The following is a 23980-nucleotide window of genomic DNA, read 5'->3' as shown; positions in this document are numbered from 1 at the left end:
AAATGATCCAGAAAATGCTGCCTTTGCACGTTGTGACAGATCGTGTCACTGGTGGATCTGCAGCTACTGCAGTGGTCTAATTAACCTGGCAGTTGTCTCCTGTGCCCAACACTGTTGTCTCATGGCCTTGGCATCTTCCTTTTCCATCGTCTCATTATCTTCTTAGCTAAAGCTCAGCTTTATGATTGTTTGTCTTGTGGGTTTTCTTTTTAAACCTACTGCACTCAACTCTTCACCACCCTTATTTTTGATTGGCAGTATCATCCAGATAAACAAAGTGCAGATGTGCCAGCAGGAACCATGGAGGAGTGTGTGCAGAAGTTCATTGAAATTGATCAGGCATGGAAAATTTTAGGGAATGAAGAAACCAAGAAAAAGTATGACCTGCAGCGGCATGGTAGGTGCTTGTGGTGAAGAAACAGAGCCATGGCGGCAGCTCTTTGAAGCAGTGTGCAGGCCACATCTAGGGAGCATTTCCTAGCATTTGCATCCAGTTATCACCACTGTAATTCCTTGTTCTATCATTTTTTCATTCTGTCCTATTCTTACTAGTGATTATTGTGTATCTCTTAAGAAATTAACAAACTGCTGTAGCTTCTTGGAAGACAGGAAAGGAGCGTTCTGTAAACTACTAAAATGTTGTTCTAGACCCCAAACTTTATGCAGTGTATGCTTAAAACTTCTTATTAAACTTAGTTATGTGTGCCTTACAATCTTAAGTGTGATATTTGGACGAATATATACCATAGCCATGGTTATCTGCAGGATGCTTTTACTAAGGTTAGCTCCTACAACACTCTGTTGGCTGTGCCCTTTGTTTTAAGGTAGTTTTCATGATTAGCTACTTTTTGTGAAACTGCTGTCAATGGTGCCTTAGGAATGCACATTGCTTAAATCATTTTAAAGGTCATTTCTTTTTGCCTTTTGAAAATAGCTCCTTAAAACAGTGACAAGCTGTTGGGAGAAAGAAAGAAAAATGTAGGTCAGGTTTGTCACACATGAACTGTAGTTACACGAAGTGATAGGCTGTCTTCCAGCACTGGCCTTGGGATAGGACTCGCTCCGCCTTATATTTGGACTTTCAATAAGCACCCTACATGCTCGTGGGGGAGTCAATAGTCAGTTTCCGCCCTGGGGAAAACACTCAGTTGCTCCTCTCCAATAGCACATCAGGCTTGGCATGGACTGAGATCTGCTTATAGAAGCTCATGGTGACTGGATGATTGTTGATTCTCCTCCCGTGCCAACACTGACACAGTAACCACCTCACCAAATGCACTTTAAGGCTCCTGCTACTAGGATTATGAAGAATCAATTTGAGAATCAAGCTTTTATTTCAGAATGTGATAGTACAGAATACAGCCAGTGTTTGTAGAAATGCATAGTATCTGAGGGAGCTGTGCCAGGAAAATACATATTTATTTTTCAGTGGCATTTCATTTTTTCATTTTTGTTTATTGAGACGGTTTTGTTTTGTTTTTCTCGTAGCTTAGGCTGGTCACTGGCCTCCACGTTGCAGGAATCCTTCTGCGGGCTCCTGCATGCGTGCCAGCCGCAGCACTTGTCTATAGTGCTGTTGTATGACTGTCATATCTGGGCCTTTCTACAGTGTAGAGATCAGCGTGTTGTCTATTTTTGTTAATATTAGGACCTAGTGAGAATACCTTTTTAAGGGATTTGCATTGATTTTTAAATGTGCCCTAAATATCTGGTCTTCTTTTTGGTGTATATATTTCTGTAATTAAGATTGTATTTCTGGCAGAAAGAATGTAGAAGTACCTTTGTTTGAGTACAAATTCTATCCATAGGGCCATCCTTATATAAGGGTTTACATGATAAGTTTCTATGACTATATTGGAGCTAGTGCATTTGAGTGTGTTGTAATGTTGAATGTGAGCTGGTCTAGCTTCATAAAGACACAGAGTTCTGCTATTGGAGATGAGAGTTTCTTCACATTTTTGTTAATCTTTACTAATGTGGGATACCAGTTTTTTTAAGAAGAACTCACACAAAACTGTCCTCTAAGGAGTGTAGGATGGGGCTGGAGCAAGGGCACTGGCCTGGGTTCAAGTCCCAGAACCCTTATAGCAGCTCATAACCATCTACAGCTCCAGTCCTAGGTCAGTCAAAGCCCTCTTCTGGCCTCTGTGGGCACCAGGCCTATGTATGGCACACAGACATATATGCAGGCAAAATCTTATTCACATAAAACCAAAAAAGCATGTAGAGACACGATGTTCAGTGTCTGCACTTTTGCCACTTGTAGCTTGTATATGACAAAGATCACGTGAATGAAACTGGCCAGAAGTCTACTTCCCAAAGGCTGAGAAGAGAGCAGAAATCATGAAGTTACTTTCTTCTTATGTGGCATGCAGTAGGGTAAACTAAAACCAGAAAGAACCAGGAAGCTGGGTTTATAGTAGGCCCAGGATTGCATACAGGGAGGCTTAAGAGATTGAGTAAGTACAAATGGTCAGTAGGGAGGGACTGACAAGCTGCTAGAACCACACGTTTCTTCTGAGCTATGAATGTGAATTTTAAGTTTTAGTAAGTTAGCGCCTGCAGCTTGAGGTGTCATAGGGGCTTTTGTAGGCATTGATGATATCACAACAGAAAAATTATGATTCAGATAAATAAACTTGACACTATATGTGAAATGCTTGGCCATTTCTTCAAATAGGTGAGCTAATTTCTTCAAATTAAGTTGAGCTTTTCTAGGATAGTAAAAATATAGCATTTAATGACACTTTCATATGTAATATAAAGTACATTCTTCACTAGAAGTGAAGCTCTGGAAATGAGTACTCTGTTTCCATTTTAAATGGCCACTGGCTGCTGTTGAGAGCACTCATATCTAAGTATGACATGCTGTATTTAAGTCTTTAATTTCAAGCTGTTCTCAAAAACTCTCATGATAAACCTGAATACTGATACTAATTTCTTCTTACTCATCAATATGTGGCTTTTCAAAAGCAAATGAATTGAACTTGAATCTCTAACAGGATTTAGATTTGCTGTAAGGAAACCTTTGAGGGTGCTAATTTGTTAAAGATCCGCATAGGCTAGCAAGAAGGAGAATTGCTCAAACCAGGTCAGAGCACTCAGCTTTTCTGGGTCACGCCGGGGGGGGGGGGGGGCATGGACTAGCTTTGTGATGCAGAACTCTTTGTGCATGTGGAGATGGTGATTGTAAAACCTTCTTTTGCAGTGTTAAGTATATTTATGCCTATCTGCTATTGACTCGCTCTACTTGCTTCAGTGGTTGATGTTCAGTGCTTTTCCATGTGGTACTCCAGATACCAGAAGAGCCTCATTAGTATTGCCCACAGACATAGATGAATCCAGAAAAGGACCCTTGGCATTCATATTTTTTTGCTTCTCAAAAGAAACAACTAAATGGGTTATTTCTAATGAAAATGTGATAGTAGGGCAGATAGCCTTAAGTAAAACATTTTTCTCCTTGCCTTCTTTTCTTGGCGTTTTAGAGTAGGTCAGGCAAAGGAAAACACGTCTAGGAGGAAGAGTAATAATGGGTGTCTAGAGATCAGACATTTTGAAAACAGTGTTAACTAGTAAAAATAACTAGTTAGTTCCAGTTGGCGTATTTACTGTATTGTTGGTAATGATGTCTCTTAAACTGCTTGGAGCTTAGAAAGCATGTAGTTATTCAAGACCAGGCTTTGCATTTCAACCAGAGGTGTACTTGGAGAACCCTTTCAAGATGTGTAAGATGTTCACATGAACAGTGCTATCAAAAGATTTTGATGTCTTTGTAAATCTTGTGTGAGAATTTTCTTATATATTAGAAACATTAAAATAACAGAAATAACATGGAAATAACAAGGAGTATGATTTAATCGTTTTATAATGTTCTGTTGCACAGAGCTCAGTGTCTCAGTGTCTCCACAGAACACAGCTATGAGCTATTTCTGTTACCTGAAAAGGAACAAACTTCAACTAGAGCTTAAAATAAGTGGACTGTGTTTGGAATCCCTGTTGATACCTTTTATTAAAATACATCTTGCTCTCATTCAGTGTGTCTAATTGTCATACGTGCCCAAGTATGTAGATAACCAAGCAGCCTGGGCGAGAGAGATTTGCCAGAACACACAGCTAAGACGCTGCTCCTTGCTGGACATGGCCAGTCATTTCTGGTGGTTTATTATGCAGTTCACTTCATTTCTTTATTAGGATAAATATTTGAACATGGAAGATAAGGAAATAAATCTTGTACCAATGAGGAATGAATCTTTAAAACTCCACAAATATCCATGTATCATATCACCAAATCTTAAGTGTAAAATTGAAATTCTTTCTGAAAAGGGCTTTTATGTTTTAAGATGTATTATAAGAAAAGGGAAATGTGTTTTTAAATGTAAACAATATAAATTTGGGCTGGTACCATTTGAGGCCAGTAGATAATTGTGTAAATTATGTCCTAACACTGACCCATACAAAATACTTGAATTAGTCAGATTAGGAGTTCAGTTTGATTTTAGGAATTTCAAAATTGACTGTAAAAATTTGCTTCAGGTAAAAACTTGTAGATAAGCATCAAGAGATTTTTTTTTCTTTGTCGACTGTTTCTGGGAAAAGTAAGTATGTGAAGTGATGCAGAAAATCCATCTAGACAGTTGAGACTGGTGTCTTAGGATGGACCGGAGAGCACTAGGACTCTCTGAGAGGGTCCCCTGCTCATCTGAGTTGTCACTATTTTTACCATGCAAAGTATTTTAAGAATATTTGTTATTAATTTTGAATAAAAGTTAACTAGTTGCTAATAATTAAAAACCTATTGGCAAAAATAATGTTTGTAATTCTGGAATGAGAGCACACCCCTTTGAAGTGTCTGACTTAATTAAACTGTATTTTCTGCTTTAATCACTCCCAATTTCTGTGTGTTTATTTGACCCAGTGGAAGTTGGTTGATTTAAAATCAAGACCAGTTGCCTCTTCCATTGTTTTCTTCTGTGCGTAGACTGGAGCGGCCTTGCTGGTTACCTCCAGGTCAGGCTGCACTTCTTGTCTTCTCCTTCCCTGTGTGCTCACTTCTTCCTCAGAGCTCCTCACTGTGGCTCACCAGCTCACCTCCACAGCTACTGGGCCTTTCCATTTCATGCTGCTCTCTGCTCCCACAGTCCCTCATCTGCCTCTCTCTCTGCCTCTCTCTGCCTGTCTCTCTCTTGGGGAGGCGGGTGTGGTGTATATATGTTTGATATTAATGCATCTGTTTTAATGAGAGACAGACAACTGTTATGAAACCAGATGAGGTGAGGAGTTCCTTCCTCCCTCCCTCCCTCCTTCCCTCCCTCCCTCCACTTGAAGGAACTTGAAGCATCTTCCTAACGACGAACTAGGTTTTAGTCATTTTCTTATGCTCTGGTACAGAGTTCAATGGGAAAAATATGAGATATTAACAGTTAAAATAGTATTTTTGCATACTAGAACTATAGTAACTACCTTTTAAATATTATTTTAGTACCCTCGTGAGGAAGATAGCATTATCTGTTTCCAGAGGAAGTCAAAAAGCTTCTTGTGGTTAGTTAATTTCACCAAGGTCACACAGCTAGTGATTGATAGCAAGGGATTCAAAGCAATTTTCTTGAAGTTTTAATTATGACTTTTGCACAACTAGTGTATGGGCCACTGTTTTTTAATCTCCATAGTCAGAGAAGAGGCATTTTGATGATCTGAACAAGAGACTGGCCCTATATCTGCTACTGTTCTATCTGTTCTATAGTAAAGCCGATGGAATTCAGCTTTTGTGTTTCATTTGGTACCCATCTTATCCTTCTTCCCCCTCCTTCCTTTGCTCCCTTCCCCCACCTGTCCCCATAACCCCCACCATGGTCCTCACTCTGAAGCCTGGGGTGTCCTTGTGTTTTTTGTCTTCTGCCACAGCCTTCAGAATGCTGGGGTCACAGATGTGCTCTCCAGACCAGGTTCATTTGTTACCTTTCCTGAGAACCAGTTTTACCTCTAGTTTGTAAAAACCCCGCAGTTCTTTTCTTCCGTGTGGAAAGCATTATAATTGTGAGTATAATTTCATCTGGGAAAAGACTGTAGGCCATTATAATTTAGCAAACAATTTTCAAATTAGGTGTTGCCCAATCTCAGCCCTCTGAGAACAGCATGTAATGGCCAGAAGTGAGTTCTCTCTAATTCTTCCTATTGGGGAAAGCTAATCTCTGTAGTGAAATGGTTTTAAAATTATATGATTCTTAAAGTTAAATTACGTGTCTAAAGAGAAAAATTCTGAGCTACACCTATATGATAACACTAGAATTTGCCTTTAATTTGTATATACACAGCCTTTAAAAATATTTATTTTTATGCATTTGAAATTGCATAGCAATAAAAGTAGTGGATTAACTGCTACATCAGAGTACTTGGGAGTGTGATGGCCCTTTGAATAAATGACATTGCCACAGATGAACAGGACTCACAAGTCTGCAGATGCACTTGATCTCTTGGCCATTATTCAGTTGAATGAGACTTTAAACACCTCAGCCATAGTGAATAGTTAAGGCTCACTTCCTAGAGTCTCAGATTGCTGCTGTTTAAAATTTTACTTACTTGTTTTTCTTTTCCTTTTCTTTTTTTTTCTTTCTTTTTTAAATTGTAGTTTTGGTAAGAAAGTTTACTGGGATCAGAAATTAATTCTTTAGATATTAAAGGGTTGTTTTAGAAATTCGATTGTCATTAGGAAGAAGTTTTTTAAAGACTGGACTTCTCATTGTTTTATAAGAAGTAAGGAATATTTATTGATTCTCAAATGGGGCTGAGGAAACTTTTCCTCTTTACAAGGCTATCAATGACTCAGCAAGAGCTCTGGTGAGCTTGACTGAACCAAGCTGCTAATAGTTATTTAATGTTATTCGTCAGTGTGAAAGAATCGCTGTAGATTTTCCTTTTAATCTCTTTGAATTGCAGGCTCATAAACCTCTCTGATGAGCCCTGCCAGTGTTGTCTTAGATCCCACTGTTGAGACAATGGAGCCACAGAATTCTTTCACCTCTTGTTGTCAGACAAACCCAATAGAATGCAAGGTCAGAAGGGCTTATACTTCTAAAGATTGAAAGATTCTTTTTCAAGTAACCACATAAATTATTTGATTTTATCATTATATTCCTCAGGAACCTCACTCTAATTATAATGCACTGCTTTTGATACATAACAGTAAAATTGGAAGGTGGGGAGTTGGTGATTGTCTTGTCTCATTTGGCTAAGCTTGTCAGTATGACAGAGTGTGAACAGACCTTAATATTCCTAGATAGCTTCAAAAGAGTTGAACCCATTTTTAAATAAGCAAATTGTGTAGTCACTAGATAGAGTGAGCACACCAAATGCTAGCAGTGTGTTCTTTACAATTGGCTGTGTGTTGCTTTGTTTTTTGGTTTGTTTCCTGTTTTTGTTGTTTCATTTTGTTTTTTTTCCCCAAAAGTTGTTGCCATTATATAGAAAAACAAAAGATTGAACTTTTAAATCTTGTCTTAAATCAAGTCAGTTTCTTTTCTCAATGTTAGTATTTAATTTCCACAGGAGAATCTTGAGGTGGGATTTGCAGTTCTAGATCTATTAAAATGTTTCATAGCAGTAAACAAAAAGTGTTTATCCGTGTGTGTGTGTGTGTGTGTGTGTGTGTTACTACAAAAGAAAACAAACTCAACTGTTTTGAAGATGTCATGCCCAATTAATACAAAATTATCAACCCCCTTTACTTTCAGGGCTCCTGCAAAGTGACTTTTAGTGGATAGGGAAGAATTAAGATTTTTAATTATAACCCCAATGGTGGACAAGCAAAGAGCATTATTTTAATAGAAAGAAAAGAAACTATATTGATTTGTTTGTTCTTCTTCCTTGTAATTGCAGTGGGGGTTGAGTGGAATTTGTGTTGCCCCGTCCTTGGACACCTGCCTCTCAACAAAGGGCTATGGTCACCCCCACCGACCACATTTAGATCCACCTTTTATTTTCCTGTACTGGATCTGCTCATTATACAGTTCTCCAGGGGTCCAGTGTTCCCGTGAGTCAATCACCCCAGAAGTTGTTAGATTATTTTCTTGCTGGGGTCACAAAGGATAATAACTAAAGGATAATAATAAAGTAATCAAAGGATAATAACTTTTCTTTAAAAAAAATAACTTTTCTTATTTCTAGCTTCCAAAACAGGACACTGAGGTCTCAAATAAACTGCCTTTAAAACTTTTTGCTGACGTGTAACATGAGTAGATGGAGAGGTGCAGAAATTTGTGTCAGGTGATAGATTGTTTTCACCATAATCACACCGATTTAACCAGAAAGCCTGAGACTTCTCAGCAGCTCTCCTTGACCCTCAACAGCAAAAGGAAGGTTTTCTGGAATGTTTTGTTTATGTCAGATGCTGATTTCTAAAACCAGAGTAATAGATTTTTTTTTTTTGGTGCACATAGTATTAAATAAGATCTCCATGTTTCCATAGCCACAGAATTCCAAAATATTCTTTTCAACTCGGATCTTTGGCAAAGAACTAATCATTTTTGTGTTCTATTTTCTCTTTCACCATGAGATGGGCTATGCTAATCTTTTAACCAAGAATAGATGCTACTTTAAAAGCCCTGCACATAGTGATAAAGATGAAGAGAAAATAATGAACTGTGGGAGGAATAATAGAGTAGCACACAAAATAGTAACTAGATCAGAATAATGGTTGCTTCCCAGTAGACAAGCAGAACAGTAGGATGCTGAAGGGCTTGGCAGGTACATTTGCAGGACACTTCTCATTTATTATTTATTTTTAAATACAGTAGCATCATGTATATTTATAATTGTTTATCTTTTTAATACAGTTAGTCTATTCTAGGTATCCTAGATAGGTCAGGCTGAGAAAGGTGATTCTCCCAATCTGCATTGCTTCATTCGTATGCCAAGTATAGATAAATACAGTTTACTTTAGTAACTTGGTTGCAAATTGATAATGCTGTTAGTTCTCCAAGTGGATCTTTTCACTATGATTATCCTCTTCAGATATTTTTTAATTCTAGCAAAGTTGACTTTTCTGAATAAGAGATTAAACCATAAGAATTTATTTTTCCTTTCCCTGAGACTCAGATTGAAATTAAAAAAAAAAAATGGGAAGACCCTTGAGCAGGATTAAAGGCACACACCTTTAATCCCAGCACTCTTGAGGCAGAGGTAAGTGGATCTCTGTGAGTTTAGGTCTGCCTGGTCTACAGAGTGAGTCCCAGGACAGCCAGGACTTCACAGTAAGACCTTGTCGCAAAGGAAAGAAAAAAGAAAAAAAATGGGAAGAACAAGTCATGCAGGCATGGTGGCTCCTATAATCCCAACATTAGAAGCCAGAAAGACTGCCATGAAGTCAGGGCCAGCAGGAGCTGTACACAGTTCCTTCAGTGAAGCCTGGACAATAAAGTAATACCTGGTCTTTGGGAGGGGGAAGGAGAGAGAAGAGGGGAGGATAGAGGGAGGGAAGATGGGAGGGAGGAAGAGGAAAAACCAGAACAGGTAGGCAAGTATCTTTGTATAGAATGTGGAAAATACTTTGTTTTGTTTAGAAACTACTTAGCATACTATAAATTATGTATAAGCTCTTCAGTAGGAATAGATTGATGGAAGGAAGGGCTACCTGGACCACAAGAGAAAGTCTGTGTCTGGATTTTAGGGACAGTTTAATAGACTGTTGGTACCCAGTAAATATGATGTAGTATAATATTTGACATACGTTAATAGAAGAATATGGAAGGTTCAAAATATTGTATAATCTTTTCATCTATTTTTAAATTGTGTAACTCACCAATAAATTCTGAGCAGGCAGTTATTAAATATAATTAAGTTGCAGGCATGCACACAACAGAACAAAGGGACGTGTTCTCAGCAAGTGAACAGGAGACTAGTGAGACAGCTAAAGAAATTTTCACTGGAGTTGGGGGAGGTTGCTGAATTTTAGTAATGTGTCCACCCCTCCCCCAAGCATTATCTTCTAAAAGAACAATACACACATACAGGATTTATACAATGCCCTTGAAAACAGAATCAAGGCCACCTGTAGTTACTTTCTTTGCTCAAAGTCTACATGTTTTGTGAGACTTCAAGCTTGCACTAACCAGACCATACTCATGAGATTCCCAGCTCCCTAGGCTCTCTACCTGTAGAGAAACACTTTGGTCCAGATAACAACAGAAGATGCATAGCACACAGTTATTGCCAAAGTGTAAAATCCTTTCTCCTTAGATTCTTATTATTCTCCTACAATCAGATGACCAACAGCCCTCAATGTTTTTGTAGAGCTTTGCTCTTTACAGCACCTCAGGCATGATCTCATTCGATTTGAGGAATACCCATTAGTCTGTTTGGGCTGCCATAACAAAACACTACAGGCCAGGGTAGCTAAGCACAGTTTATTCCATGGTTCTGGAGGCTGAGAAGTTCAATGTGTTGGCGAGTTCTATTCCCCACAAGGGCTATTCTGGCTGCTGCTGTTCTTTGTATGGGCTTTCCTCTGTATCGGAGTGGACATGGGATATGACCTCTCTGCCTCCCTCTATGCCGATGTCAGAAGCACTAAACAAGTGTGAAAATGGTTCATGATACAGGTTTGAATGGCTGCACGGTAGATGCATTATCAGCATTCTTCACGATCAAAATCGTCTCGCTTTATATTTTACAGAAGATGAGCTAAGAAATGTGGGGCCAGTAGATGCACAGGTACACCTTGAAGAGATGTCCTGGAACAAAGGTGAGATTTGATCTAATTTTGTCTATCCACACTGAAGAGATATATAGGAGTTTTTTTTAATATAGGAAAAAATGATATCAAAGCCTTAAATAATGGCTTTACCTTTCCACGTTTTTATTCACCTTTCCTAGTTTTGCTTACTGCAGTATTACATGGCTCATTTCTCAGTGTTCTCTATCTCAGTTAAGTATAGAAGGCTTTCTGCTAAGACTGAAACCCCAGTGATCGTGATTGTTGGGGGAAGGGCGGCAATGGGGGGAGGATGGGGAGGGGAACACCCATAAAGAAGGGGAGGGGGAGGGGTTAGGAGGATGTTGGCCCAGAAACCGGGAAAGGGAATAACACTCGAAATGTAAATAAGAAATACCCAAGTTAATAAAAAAAAAAAAAGAAAGAAAGTTTCTGGCTTTTGAATATCTGCATCTACATGTAACAATTTTCCCAAGAGTTTTCATAGTTTTTCCAGTAAGCAGCAAAGTTAACACAAGATTTCACACAAACATGAATAAATAAGTAAATTATGCAGAATCAGAAAGAATTGTCCTAAGTATAAATATATGTACAAAAAAATACTCAAGTTAATAAAAAAAAATCCAATAAAAGAAAAAAAAGAAGGAAAAAAAAGTATAGAAGGCTTTCTTGTTCATTTTTTAACTGCTTTGATTTTTTCATTATGTATAATATGATTTTTAAAAAGTAAAAAGTGGTAATATTCTTCATGCTAACAAACTCTTGTCGGAATTTCTTTTTGCTTTATATAGAATCTGAAACTGATAGGACCAGTCTTTTTAATGATCTCAACTTCTGCTTTGAAAGAGACTGTGTTTCTCTTTACCCTTGATTTCACTATTTGGTTTTGTTTGAGCCAGGGTTTCGTGTGTAGCTTGATCTCGTCTCATTTGAAACAACCTAGGTTAGCTGAGAATGACCCTGAGCTCTGAACCTCCTTCACCCACTTACTGAATGCTGAGGATAAAAGCACAGACCTCACTGTTAGGGGGTGCTGGGTTTCTCCAATGCTGCTCGCACTTTCCGACTATCCTTAGGAAAATCTATCATTCCCCTTGCCTTTCATGTCATGTCTTCCTGCCCCTTTCTTTTACTAGAGTATTAAAACTGTAGTAACCAATGTAATTCCCACATTCTTCTGTTCTTTGCAATTGTGGTTACACATCATTACATTGGAAAACACCTTCTAAATGGAAGCCATGAGTATTATACTTCAGTATTTCTCTAGGAAAATAAAGTTCTCATTTACTAATCATTTCTTATATACTCTCAACTACAGAGTTATTTTTTAGCATGGGGAACAGTTCCTGTAAAGGCTTACAGAAGTTCACTAATGAGTGTGGTGGTGTGATAAGCTTCGTTTTTAATGGCAAAGCCTTTACCTAATGCTCTAAGGATGAGAGTCATAAGCATTATTGTCTTAGAAATCATGTTTTGCCTATAGAACCAATCTATGTCTAGCAATCCCAATGAAGTTCTGGGGTAGAGAAGCTCATGTTTACCATGAATAACCAGAGTTCTGGGGTCTTTGGTGGAATCATTGCGGTAAGAGGAGGAGCTTCTCTTGTGGAAGCTACAGTGGCTTACTCTTCATTGCTAACTTGTGGACAAACTAGAATGTGACATTCATTAAACATTTGTTCAACTAAATATATTTTTAAAAACTATAATTTGGAGGTTGGAGTATATATACCTGTGCCTTCCATTTAGATGGTTCAATGGTTAAAAGCACTGCTTGCTTTTGTGGAATTCCCAGTACCCATGTGGCAACCCAGCCCCTAACTCCCCACCCCCACACACTGTGGGGTATCACTTGCCTATATGCAGGTCACAGGTTGATAGGATATTCTTTCATTTGCTTCTTCACCTTATTTCTTGAGAGTCTTTTCACTCAGTCCAAATCTCAGATTGGCTAGTCTGGATGGCCAATGAGTACCTGGGTTTACCTGTCTCTGCTACCCATCAGTACCCATGAGTATCAGGGTGATAGGTATGTGTGCTACAACTGGCCTTTATATGGGTGATAGGGATTAAATTACAAGTCCTCATGTTATCAAGTTAGCACTTTATTCATTGAGCTATTCCCCAGCTTCTAAAATAATCTTCATAGCAAGGAACAGAACTCCAGCTACATCCAGTGAATCAGTAAGAAGTATAGTTAGGCCAGGGCTGTCACTCATTGGTAAAGTGCTTCCCATGCATGAGGCCCCTTGGTTTAATCCCCATTACTGCTAAGAGAAGAAAGGGGAGGATTAAACTATAGAACATATTTGATGCTCATGTATAAGGTAGGTTGTAAAGGTAGAAATTATCGTTATCCTCCCCTGAGAAAATTGAGCAGTAACTGTGTAGTCTGGATTATGATAGGAGCATTAAAAAATTACTGTAGGTTTTTAGCCAACTCTTTTAGGAAAAAGCAAGTTTAGAAGAATAAATTTTTTAAAAGGGGGGAAAGAGTACTCTTATTGTAATACAAAGTTAAATAAGGTCTATCAAGTATGCAGGTTATATTATTGGGATTCTTTCTCTCAGGATCATCTTCACAGTGGCCTTGGGTGGCAATGCTACAAAGAGGAAGCAGTTGTAAACACAGGAGAGACAGGGCCCAGTATCACATTTTATTATGAAAACACATTCCTGGAAGCACTGGGGCACTGAAGACTAAGCTTTTCCAGACAATAGCTTTGGTTGTTTTGTGGATTTTTAAAGTAGAAATTGCTGGTTTCTCAGTTGTGTCATGTGATGTTTCTCTGGAAACTGTCTTGTGGGAGAATGTTTTACTAAGAACAGACACATGGTGTTTTTCTGGAGGCAGCCAAGAAAAAGGGCATGTGATGTTTTATTAGAGTGGGTACTTGAGAGAACACAAGATGTTTAAAATATATATAAAGGGCAGTAGATGATGCTGGATGGTATTGGTACGCCTTGCCATCCTTTGTTCGTCATCATTTGTCTTCACTTCATAGAGAGAAATGCACCAAAAAACTTCCGGTGGTGTTGTGGCGGCTTCTTGCACTTCCTCGGACTCAGGCCAGCTGGCAGAGCCTTGTGGGTGGACCTGTCATTGCCAATTTGTAAACGCTGTTTGTGAGTCCTGCTGCTACTGAGTCATAAATGTTTGCTGGGAGATCAGACGCCGCGGCTGATTCAGATGACCTTACCTGCTGATATCCTGATGATGCATATTAGATTTACTCCAAAGAAATAGTTCTAAACAAGTCCACATCCTCCTCTGCTCTATTAACCTTTCCTTTCCTCTACCTTGGTGGGTGGTAAAATAAAGGGGACATTAAGACATTTAAAATCCTCATGAAAAATAGGTTTTTCAAAATCTAAATGTAGAGATTTTCATACATTGTGCCAAAATTTGTTTATATGAAAATACTGCTTTAGGACCTCAATGAAGATAAGAATAAATTTCAATCAGATATGAAGATGAAAACCTTTAACAAAACTCCAAGGTGACCGACCCATGGTGTTCTCTATGCCACTTATGGAGCATGTCACCTCAGATTACTTCTCAGTGTCCACTGAAGTAGTTTTAAAAGGCATATTTGCTATGGGGATTTACCTTAAGAAATCTAATGGCCAATATATAATAAAGTAAGATAAAAATGTATAAGTGAAAATCAACCTTCAATTTTGAGACAATACAACTATTCACTTTAAAAACATGCTTTCATTAGTTATATCTATGTTGCCTTAAATAGGAGGCATGTTTGTATTTCTAAATTCAAAAAGAATTTTTTGTTATGGAGAAATCAGCATCTTAAATGTATTGCTTAGAATAATATAAAAATTTAAAGATTCTTAAGAAAACAGAAAATTCTAAGTAAATTCTATAGATTACTCAGAGCATAGCTTGCCCTACCCCCATCCATGAATATTGAATACAGAGTCAGAGCACTTGTCCATTGCTACTTCAGATAGAGAGACTCGTCAATAAATATGTTTTTCTATGCAAAATAATTTTTCCAGCTCCCTTTTAAACAGTTTTATCTGTACCTGGTCCTTTTTTGTTTGTTGTATTTTTTTTTCCAGTTTCTCCAGAACATGTCCTGTATTTTGAATGGTTTTAGCAAAATAGATGACTGTGAATGTCTGAGGCATTATTTTTGTATTCTTTGCAGATGAGGAGTCTTTCTCTCTGAGCTGTCGATGTGGTGGGAAGTACACTGTCTACAAAGATGAAGCACAAGAAGCAAACCTTATTTCCTGTGATACGTGCTCACTGATTGTGGAACTCCTTCATCAGAGCTGAGCTGAGTGTTCATCCCTGGGGTGCTTTAACTACAAGGAGAAGGATGCTTTTTGTTATTAGCTGTATAATTTGTGAAGATGATGAAATCTTCAAGCAAAGACCACCAGATTAACAAATAAATTCAGTTGTTTATATATCTAAAATGTAAATTATAGGATATTACAAAAAAGGACTTGAGTAATATTTTTGCATTCTTAGCTAACAACTTTTGTTTTCTCTTTGGTACAAACCGATTATTTGCCTTTTGAAATATAAGTATCTTTTTCAAAAATCAGGAAGAGTATTCTTTATAGTTATTAAGGGTTTTGCTTTTTGCTTTAATCTTTCTGCATGTACATACGTTTACGTGTGTGTGTGTGTGTGTGTGTGTGTGTGTGTGTGTGTGTGTGTGTGTGTGTGTGTGATCTGAGAATCTGTGAGGAGTTGATTCTTCACTTCTTCCCCATGTGGTTCCCAAGGGTCAAATTTGGGTCCTGAGACTTATGGTAAGTTCCTGTACCGCCTGAACCATCTTGCTGTCCTTAATTATGAAGTTATTCATCTACAAGATGACTTTTTAGTTGTTGAATTATATGTCTGTTGTATACCTGCTTCAATAACTCAGGCATTCCAATATGATTAGAATTTTTGTGAATGAAGTGTGAGCCCAGTTCTGCCCTAAGCAAGGCTGGATATGGATCTCTATAAATCCATTTCAAAGGTGTCAGAGGGCCATGTGTTAGAAAACATGACTCTAGTCCTGGCCCTGCATGTCTAAAGCTTGTCAGAAGCTATCTCAAGTTCAAGTATAATTTTTAGGAAAAGAAAACTAAAAATAACTGAAATCCAACCACCACAACAAAACCCAAAATCTAAAATTTCAACTTTCTTTTGTATTGAATGGCCTCCATTTAAGGAGCCATTCATTTCATTACTGGTGTGGTGAAGGGGCTTTTCTGATGAGTGATTATGGACTACAATGGGCTGTAGCCATCATATTTTATGTGACTTCCTTTTGTATGTAACATTCTGTGTAGTGTAGACCAGAATTCATTTTATGAACACAAGGGGACCCTTACGAGACTGCTGCTCAAATGTTTCTTTTAGGTCTAACTCATGGTGTTGTCAGAAGACTCAGACTTGGAATGCTCAGACTACTATGAAGTACACTTGATAACGATTGCTTTCTTTATATGGGAACCACCAAAATTCAAATATGAGGTAGTCACCTGGATTTCTTCCCCAAGATATTTTTTATATCATACAATCTAGAAGGAATACGCATTTTGGGCTAATTTTTATCCATATACTTTTAGTTCATGTATATTGCAGAGCGTGGTATTTACTCTTACATTTAAAACATAAATAAAACTGAATAGCAAATAGTTTATTGTTAAGTTCACGGTTTCAACTGTAGTAAGAATAAAGTCACTTGAATAGGAGACAATAATCAAATTAAAAGGAAATACTTATTAATCATCAGAAAATCTGTGGCCATTTGGGCTGTCACGCAGAAATCCAAAATCACTGAAAGGCCAAATCTGTAAAATGAAAATACAGTTGAATACAATTAATGAAAATTCTTTATCATCATGATGTTCCCTTTTCCTTTCCTCTGTGTTAGACACTGCAGTACATTCTCTTCATCAGTTATTCTGAAAATAAACACGTTTATTTAGTCTGAGCATTCAAACATGATCCCGGAAATTCTGTTTGTTTAGTATATCAATATAAGTTTGTGAACATGGCTGTTTTCTTTTACTAACCTAAAATAAGTTACATTACCAATCTATGCTACTTGATATTTTAGTGCTTGAATATGGTATCTGTTTAAGTATAAAGAACCCTGAACAGTATCCAGTTGCCTTAGATATTCATGCATTTTTCTTCTAAAGCCTTGTGATCAAGGGAGAGCAATACCTTTAATCCACCATCTGTGATATTAGCACTTACGAGACAGACACAGGAAGGGAGACTTTAAGACCTGTCTGGAATACAGAGTGAAACCCTGTTTCAAAACAAAATTATATCAAACAATAATGGAAGAACCAATGTCTCTAAGAACCAGTGTCGTCTAAGGCTTGCTGTACATTCTCTACAGACACACCTGCCTACAGCTTGCTGTATTTAACTGGGTCCACCTGCATTCCAAGTGGACTGAGCCTGGGCTGCTGTTGTAGAAGTGATTGCTGAAATGCCAGGATGTGACTATGGCTGTAAACGTCTCACCTGGCAGAGTCTGATTTCTGTAAACTCAAAGGTTCTTTAGGCAATTACTGATTTACTTTGAATTTCATTATAAGCATTCTCAGTTACCCCCTTAGGAGTAGGAAGGGGAGAGGATAATGTTTTGTCCATTGTTCTTGAGTAAAGGTCAGATGTTCATCAGATGTAGTCACTGTAATAGTTCATTTGGAAGCTCATAGATTTCAAAGTTTATTTAGAAAGATCCCCCCAAGCCCCACCAGCTCAGAATAAAGGTGGTGTTTTAGGCATAAAACATACCTTAAAGAAGATCCGTCCTCTTATGAGTCCATATGGTACAGGTCCGTAACATCTGGAATCGGTAGAATTCTCTAAGTTATCACCTTCTAACCAAACGTGACCTGTTGGTACCTGGAATTAGTAAAGAAAAGCAGCCCCTTTAGAAACAAGAAAACCTCAACAGGGGACTATCACTGAATATAAAGGCCTGGAACTGGGGTGTGCAACTGGAATCCCCACCCAGGAGACTGAAGCAAGGGGATCATGAACTCAAAGCTAGCATGAACTACACAGACTCTATATGAAGAAAGACTTCATTTGGAGGAAGAGCAAATGTTCTGAAGTCTTCTTTTATACATGTCATAAAAATTGTTATTTTTGCTTTTATTTCCTACTAACTAAATATCAAATGTTTCTACATTTTAAAAAGATTTCTTTATTATATGGGTCCCAAACACTAATTTATAGAAACCCCAAACTAAGGTTGTAAGAAATCAAAACAGTGTACCAGTGTCATTAATTTAATAGACTTCAAAAGAGGTCATTAGGCTGCTGACTGAAAATGTGCCCTCCTGTTGCAGTAACAACATAAGCAAGGCAGCTAGTCAGCAACATCCTGGGGCCAGGTCCAAGGCCAGACCTATTACAATGCTCACGACGAACTAAGTGGTAATGGATTGTGACATCAATTACAAATAATCTCATCATTTTATTGCAGTAGGCTTGTCAGAGTTCTAATTAAGAGCCCTGTCTTGCCTTTGTGCTGGCCATATCGTCACGCCTTATATGTTGGTAATGACCATCAAGAACCAGAAGGATCTATTATAAAACCATCAGCTGCAAACTAATGACAGTGACCTTCTACTAGATGAAGGTAGGTATTGTATATTAACTAGTAAAAAGATATAAATGTTTACTCAATTATAACCCTTTTACAAAGGCGATACTTTTTAAAAATGGATTCTTCCAATCTGAGACATTCACCCACTAATAATCCCTTCAATATAAACTTAGAAGGTGCTTTCGAACACAATCTGTACACTACCCTTATATGCTTTTATTTTAAAGTTTTCGTTAATGCAAGGAAAGTTGATTTATTGACTAGACCAAAACAATCTATTGGGAAGATTTCATTGGATTAGTAAGATACACTATAATTTTATTTTTATATTACATTGTTCTTTTCATATATTATAAGCATTTAAATTTTAAGTTCAATTTCCTAAGATTATATTTATGGGATATCTAGATTAGGTGACCTAGCTTCAGGTACTGGCGCTGATAGGTGTCTACTACTATTTCATAAACTGACTGACAGGCAGCAAGGTGTAGAAAAGCAAATGTATCTGAAGTCAAACACAAATGAGCACTGCATGTGGAAAGCCGAGTGACCTCCTGTACTTTTAGAGAAGATACAAGATAAAGAGCTCTTGTATTCAAATCTCTAGAGTCTCAAAGAATGTTTGTTCTTCAGTCCAAATATTGGTGCTGGGTTTGAATAAAAGACTGAAAAGAAAGATGTTTTACAAATGGGGTGCTACACTACAGTGTGGGGCAATCTGCCTAGCTGAGGGCCCGTGACATTTACATTCCTCCTTTCTATATGTTTCCCTCCTATTTGCACTTGTAATGCCAGCCTTGCTTGGGGTACTGGATTATTACATCATCAAACTTTCAGGTCTTTTTTGTTGTTTTGAGATAGGGGCTCAGGTAGCTTGGCCTCAAACTGTAGCCTAGAAGATGGCCTTGAACTCATGATATTCCTGTTTGCACACTGAGTTCTGGGATTATAGGCATGTGTTATCATGCCTGATTTTATGTGGTCTAGGGAACAGATATCACGGTACACTTCATTCTAGGCAAGTGCCAACTGAGCTACCCAGCCTACTTTTGTGTATCTCTCTTCACTGTTATGACTAAATAAGCAAGTATATATTAATGCTATAATTTTGATTTTTTATTATTTTATATTACCATTGTCATCAACTGTTTGTCTACTCAATGGTAAGAAATAGTACTTCTGTATCTTTTTGTCTTAGTTTTAAAAACTGATGTGTTCTCTCTCTCTCTCTCTCTCTCTGTGTGTGTGTGTGTGTGTGTGTGTGTGTGTATGTGTACACCTAGAGGTTGAAGGACAAGTCAGTGCTCTTTTTCCACCTTGTGGATTACAAGAATTGAGCTTAGGTCAGCAGGCCAATGCCTTTACCCAATAAACATTGGGTTCACTGCAATTTTGAGTGATGCCCAATCTCTTTTCATGTATTTGGAAGACACTATAAGAGCTAGTGATAGAGCTTAGTGGCAGCGTTCTGCCTAACATATAAGGGATGCCGCATTCATCCCCCAGCATCCACCCCGAAAACAAAACAAAGCTTTAGACTTAATGCTTCATGTAACATACACATCCCAAGAAAACAGTCTCATTGCTGATGTTACCTGTAATCCAAGAGCATCTCCTATAAAAAGTAAATCTCTTAAATGGGGATATTTTTAAAAATTATTTTTATTTTATATACATTCGTGTTTTGCCTACATGTATATTTGTGGGAGGGTGTCAGATCCCCTGGAACTGGAGTTACAGACAGTTGTGAGCTGCCATGTGGGTGCTGGGAATTGAATCCAGGGCCTCTGGAAGAGCAACCAGTGTACTGCTGAGCCATCTCTCCAGCCCAAGTGTGGATCCTTTTATCTTGATATACTCAGAACTTTAATAGTTGCTTGTAAGATTAAAAGGAAAATCTTTTAAGTATGTATCATTTTATCTTGATACATTCAGACACTTTCCATTGGTTCTTTGTGAATTTCCTATCATGCACCACAATCCCACTCAATTCTCCCTCCCCTCATACCTGTCCGCACTCTTGCAACCTCCCTTCAATAGAGAAAACTGGTCTCACTGTGGAAGCTGTAGTGTATCGCTCACACCATTTCCCACAGTATGCCCCTTGTCCGCATGCTTTTGCTTGCAAACTCATTGCAACGACCGTTGGTCTGGTACAAGGCCTCTGGCTTCTGCTAATCTACTGCAACCTACTCTACCGACTGCCCAGGCAAGGTACAGGGCCTGCTCTTCTGAGGGCTGCAGCAGGTGAGGGTCAAGGCCAGCTCTCCCACCTGCTGCCGGGGGCAAGGGTTGTTTATGTATAAATTCTTTACTTCTAGGACCACAAATAATAGAAAGTATACAGTTTGTCTTCCTGTATCAGAATTCTCTCACTTACTAGGGCCATTTTCACTTGCATCCATTTCCCCAGGAAATAACAAATTCATTCTTCTTCATACCTGACTATAACTGCATAATGTATGTACACCATTCTTTTATAATAAACACGGATCTCTGACAGGTAGAGAGGCTTATTCCATTAACCTGGGTGCTGTGAACTGTGCTGCAGTGGAGTATGTTGCCTTAAGGTCCCTTAAGTATATACCCAGAAACAGGATAGCTGGACCATGTTATAGTTCTGTTTGTCTGTTTAAAGACATTTTCATTTTAATTTCCATAGAGCTCATTCAACTTATATTCCTATCATCAGTATAAAAATGGTCCTGTTTCCCACATCCTTGCCTATATATATATATATTACTGATAGGCACCCTAACTGGGCTGAGATGGAAACGAAGTCTGACTTCCTGTTCCCTTGGTAAATAAGATGATGAACAATTTATCACATTGATTGGCCGTTTACACTTCGTCTTTTTAAAACTGTCTCTTCATTTATTAGCTCAGTCACTGACTGGATTGTCTGATTTTTTGATAGTTTGTGTGTGTGTGTGTGTGTGTGTGTGTGTGTGTGTGTGTGTGTTCTTCATATAGTTTATATATCTTCTCCCATTCTGTAGCCTGTTTCTTCACTTGATTATTTTCCTGCTGTATAGAACTTTTTCTTTTTTTTTAAAAGGTCATGTAGTCCCCATTTATTAGTTTTTGGTAATTATTTCATGACTTAACTGGAGCTTCAGAATGTCCTTGTACATTTTTTCTTGAATACTTTTCAAATTCAGGTCTTAAATATAAAACTTTAATCCATTTTGAACTGACTTTTTGTGCAGGGTGATAGAGTAATCTAGCTGGGTTTTGGGTTTTTTTGTTTTGTTTTTTGGAACTGGCTACCCAGTTTTCCTAACATTTCTTGTAAAGAATGTTTTTTGGTATCTTACTAAAAATAAAAAAAAAAATCAAGTGGATAAAGGTGTACAGGTTTGTATCTGGGTCCTCTCTTCTATGCCATTGATCTACATGTCTGCCTCTGAACCAGTGCCGTGCTGAGCTTGTTAATATGTTCCTGCAGTGCAACCTGAACCTGGCGGTGTAATACCTTCCAGAGCTGTTCTCTTTTCGCGGGTTTGCTCTGAGGATCTCTATGAATTACAAGATTACTTTTTCTTTTTCCATAACAAAAAAAGTGGTGTTGGATTCTGATGGATGCTTGCATCTACAGGTTGCTTTGGGTGGTGCGGCCTTTTCACTGCCTGTGTGGATCCATGAGAAGGGGCGGTTGGCCCATCATATTTCAGGATTGTCCTCCATGTCTTCAGGACTTTGACCTTGTCAGTATTGAGTTCTTTCACTTCCTTTGTTTGCTTCATTACTAAGTATTTTTGGTGGGTGTTGGCTGTTTGGTTGTAGTTTATTTTAAACCTATTTTGAATAGGATTTTTAAAATTTCTTTTGAGTGGGTGTTGCCTAATAGTATAGAAAAGCATTGTTTTGTGTTTGTGCAATTTCAGTGGGTCTGTAAGGTGTGTAAGTGCAGTTTGCAAGTAAGAACGAAGCGGGGCTGGAAATACAGCTAGGGTCTCCCTAGAATGTGAAGCTCTGGGTCTAGTTCCAAGCACTGCAGAAGATAATAAGTACTATATGTTTTGAATATGCAAACATGTTCATTGATGACGTTCTTTATATTGTTATGAACCCACATGTGCAGCTCCTTTGCCTTTTAGTTTGAGGACCATCCGTTCACATCCTTTTAAGGTCTATTTACAAGGAATTTTTCAACTTTCTTTAAAAGTTCTCTCCAATTTTTGTCTGTAAGTATCTTTATTTTAACCATTTTTGAGAGGTATTTCAAAATTACTGATATTTCCTTTAAAGTTACAATTCTGCTGTCAAATCCAAGTGAAAGAATTTCAAACAGGAAAAATGTTGTTTCTGTATTTACCATTTTTACCGAATCATGTTCTTTCTCTTGTCTCAAAATTGGCAATAGTATAAATGTTGGTCAGTCAGCACAGGCTTTAAATAAAAGATAATTCATTTATATAATAAATGATTAAAATACAAAATCCAATGTATGTTAATAAAGAACAAACTAATGGGAAGATTTCAACAATTGAATCAATGTGTATAAAAGCATATGCATCCTAGCCTGTCCTTGAACTCACAATACCCTTCTTCAGCTTTCAAAGTACTAGTGTTTCAATTATGCACCAGCTACCACCATGCCCAGCTTGACCATGCTTTGTTTTTTGGTTTTTATTTTGTTTTACTGAAACAGGGTCTCATTATGCAGCCTTGGCTGGACTAGAATTCACTACTATAGAATAGGCTGACCCTAGACTCGCAAGAGATCTGCTTGTTTCTCTGCTTCCCAAGTGCTGGGATCAAAGGTGTGCATCACCATGCCCAGCTGCCTGATACTTTTAAAGATTTGTTTTTAATGTATGAGTATGTGTGTTTTGTCTCCATGTTGGAATGTACACATGCATACAGGTGGTCATGGAGACCAGAACTGGGCATTGGATCCACCACAGCTGCTTCCAGGCCATGGTGAGCTCCTAGCCACGGAGCCGTCCCTTTAGCCCCCAGCCTGATATTGTTCAAAAGGGAGCAGTGCTAATGAGACAAGCCGGGGAAGACTTTACCGACACATTTTAAAAGCTTTTTGGTCTTTGCAATTACAGTGAGAGCAGGCTAGCCTCTAACCCATACATTGCTTCAGTAATGCAAATAAAAACCACAGTTACATCAAACAACACAAGAAAGAAGTTTACAGCAGTTCTATACTAAAGTATGAACAGGAAAAGATAGCAGAGTACAATATGTTTTTAAAAGCTATAATAACCATCTATAATGAAAATACTCTAATAAGCAATGTTTCACAAATTCTGAATTCCAATTATTTTTGTGTTCTTTCCTATGACCAACATTTGCTAAGCAGATTATTTTTCTTTTGAGACTGTTGAGTGTGCAGTGCTCACTTCCTGAACCATGATAAACGCTAATCTCAGGGCTGGGGAAAAGATCCAGCGTGCAGTTCTTGGCTACATGCACTGAGGTCTGGTTAAGTGCCTCCTTTTTAGGACAAGCAACAAATGCAACAGCCCATGGTTATGGGTATCCACTTAGCACAGCAGCTTTGCAAGGAAAGCCACAGGTGATGTGTTTCTTGATTCAAGTGAAATCTAATGAGAGCTTAAAATATCAGGTAACACATACACTAAACTGTATTCATTTGATTAAGCAATGACTACCTAATTGAAAATTTTTTACTAAAAAATATGATATATTGATT

At 38.0% G+C, this 23980-nt stretch overlaps 2 protein-coding genes across 8 annotated transcripts in view; one reads left to right on the top strand and one right to left on the bottom strand.

Annotated features, from left to right (window-relative positions):
• The window catches only part of Dnajc24 (DnaJ heat shock protein family (Hsp40) member C24), a 35373-nt gene extending 20094 nt beyond the window's left edge, over nt 1-15279 (top strand). For 2 of the 4 annotated variants that reach the window (XM_006234654.5, XM_063284154.1), the window contains exons 3-6: nt 259-397; nt 10667-10735; nt 13711-13831; nt 14875-15279. In XM_006234654.5, the coding sequence (XP_006234716.1) occupies nt 259-397; nt 10667-10735; nt 13711-13831; nt 14875-14878 (333 nt within the window). In that variant the 3' untranslated portion in view covers nt 14879-15279. The remainder of the gene's footprint in view (nt 1-258; nt 398-10666; nt 10736-13710; nt 13832-14874) is intronic. The other 2 variants (NM_001191853.1, XM_006234653.5) reach the window with 1 other exon arrangement.
• Nucleotides 15280-16350: 1071 nt separating this feature from the next.
• The window catches only part of Immp1l (inner mitochondrial membrane peptidase subunit 1), a 64283-nt gene continuing 56653 nt past the window's right edge, over nt 16351-23980 (bottom strand). For 2 of the 4 annotated variants that reach the window (XM_006234669.5, XM_063284593.1), the window contains 2 exons: nt 17490-17600; nt 16351-16639 (listed from right to left, as the gene is read on the bottom strand). In XM_006234669.5, the coding sequence (XP_006234731.1) occupies nt 16631-16639; nt 17490-17600 (120 nt within the window). In that variant the 3' untranslated portion in view covers nt 16351-16630. The remainder of the gene's footprint in view (nt 16640-17489; nt 17601-23980) is intronic. The other 2 variants (NM_001399643.1, NM_001399642.1) reach the window with 1 other exon arrangement.

The sequence above is a fragment of the Rattus norvegicus genome, chromosome 3 (assembly GCF_036323735.1).
Source record: "Rattus norvegicus strain BN/NHsdMcwi chromosome 3, GRCr8, whole genome shotgun sequence".
Taxonomy (NCBI): domain Eukaryota; kingdom Metazoa; phylum Chordata; class Mammalia; order Rodentia; family Muridae; genus Rattus; species Rattus norvegicus.
Note: the sequence above shows the minus strand (reverse complement) of the source record. Positions and strands in the feature narration are given on the sequence as shown.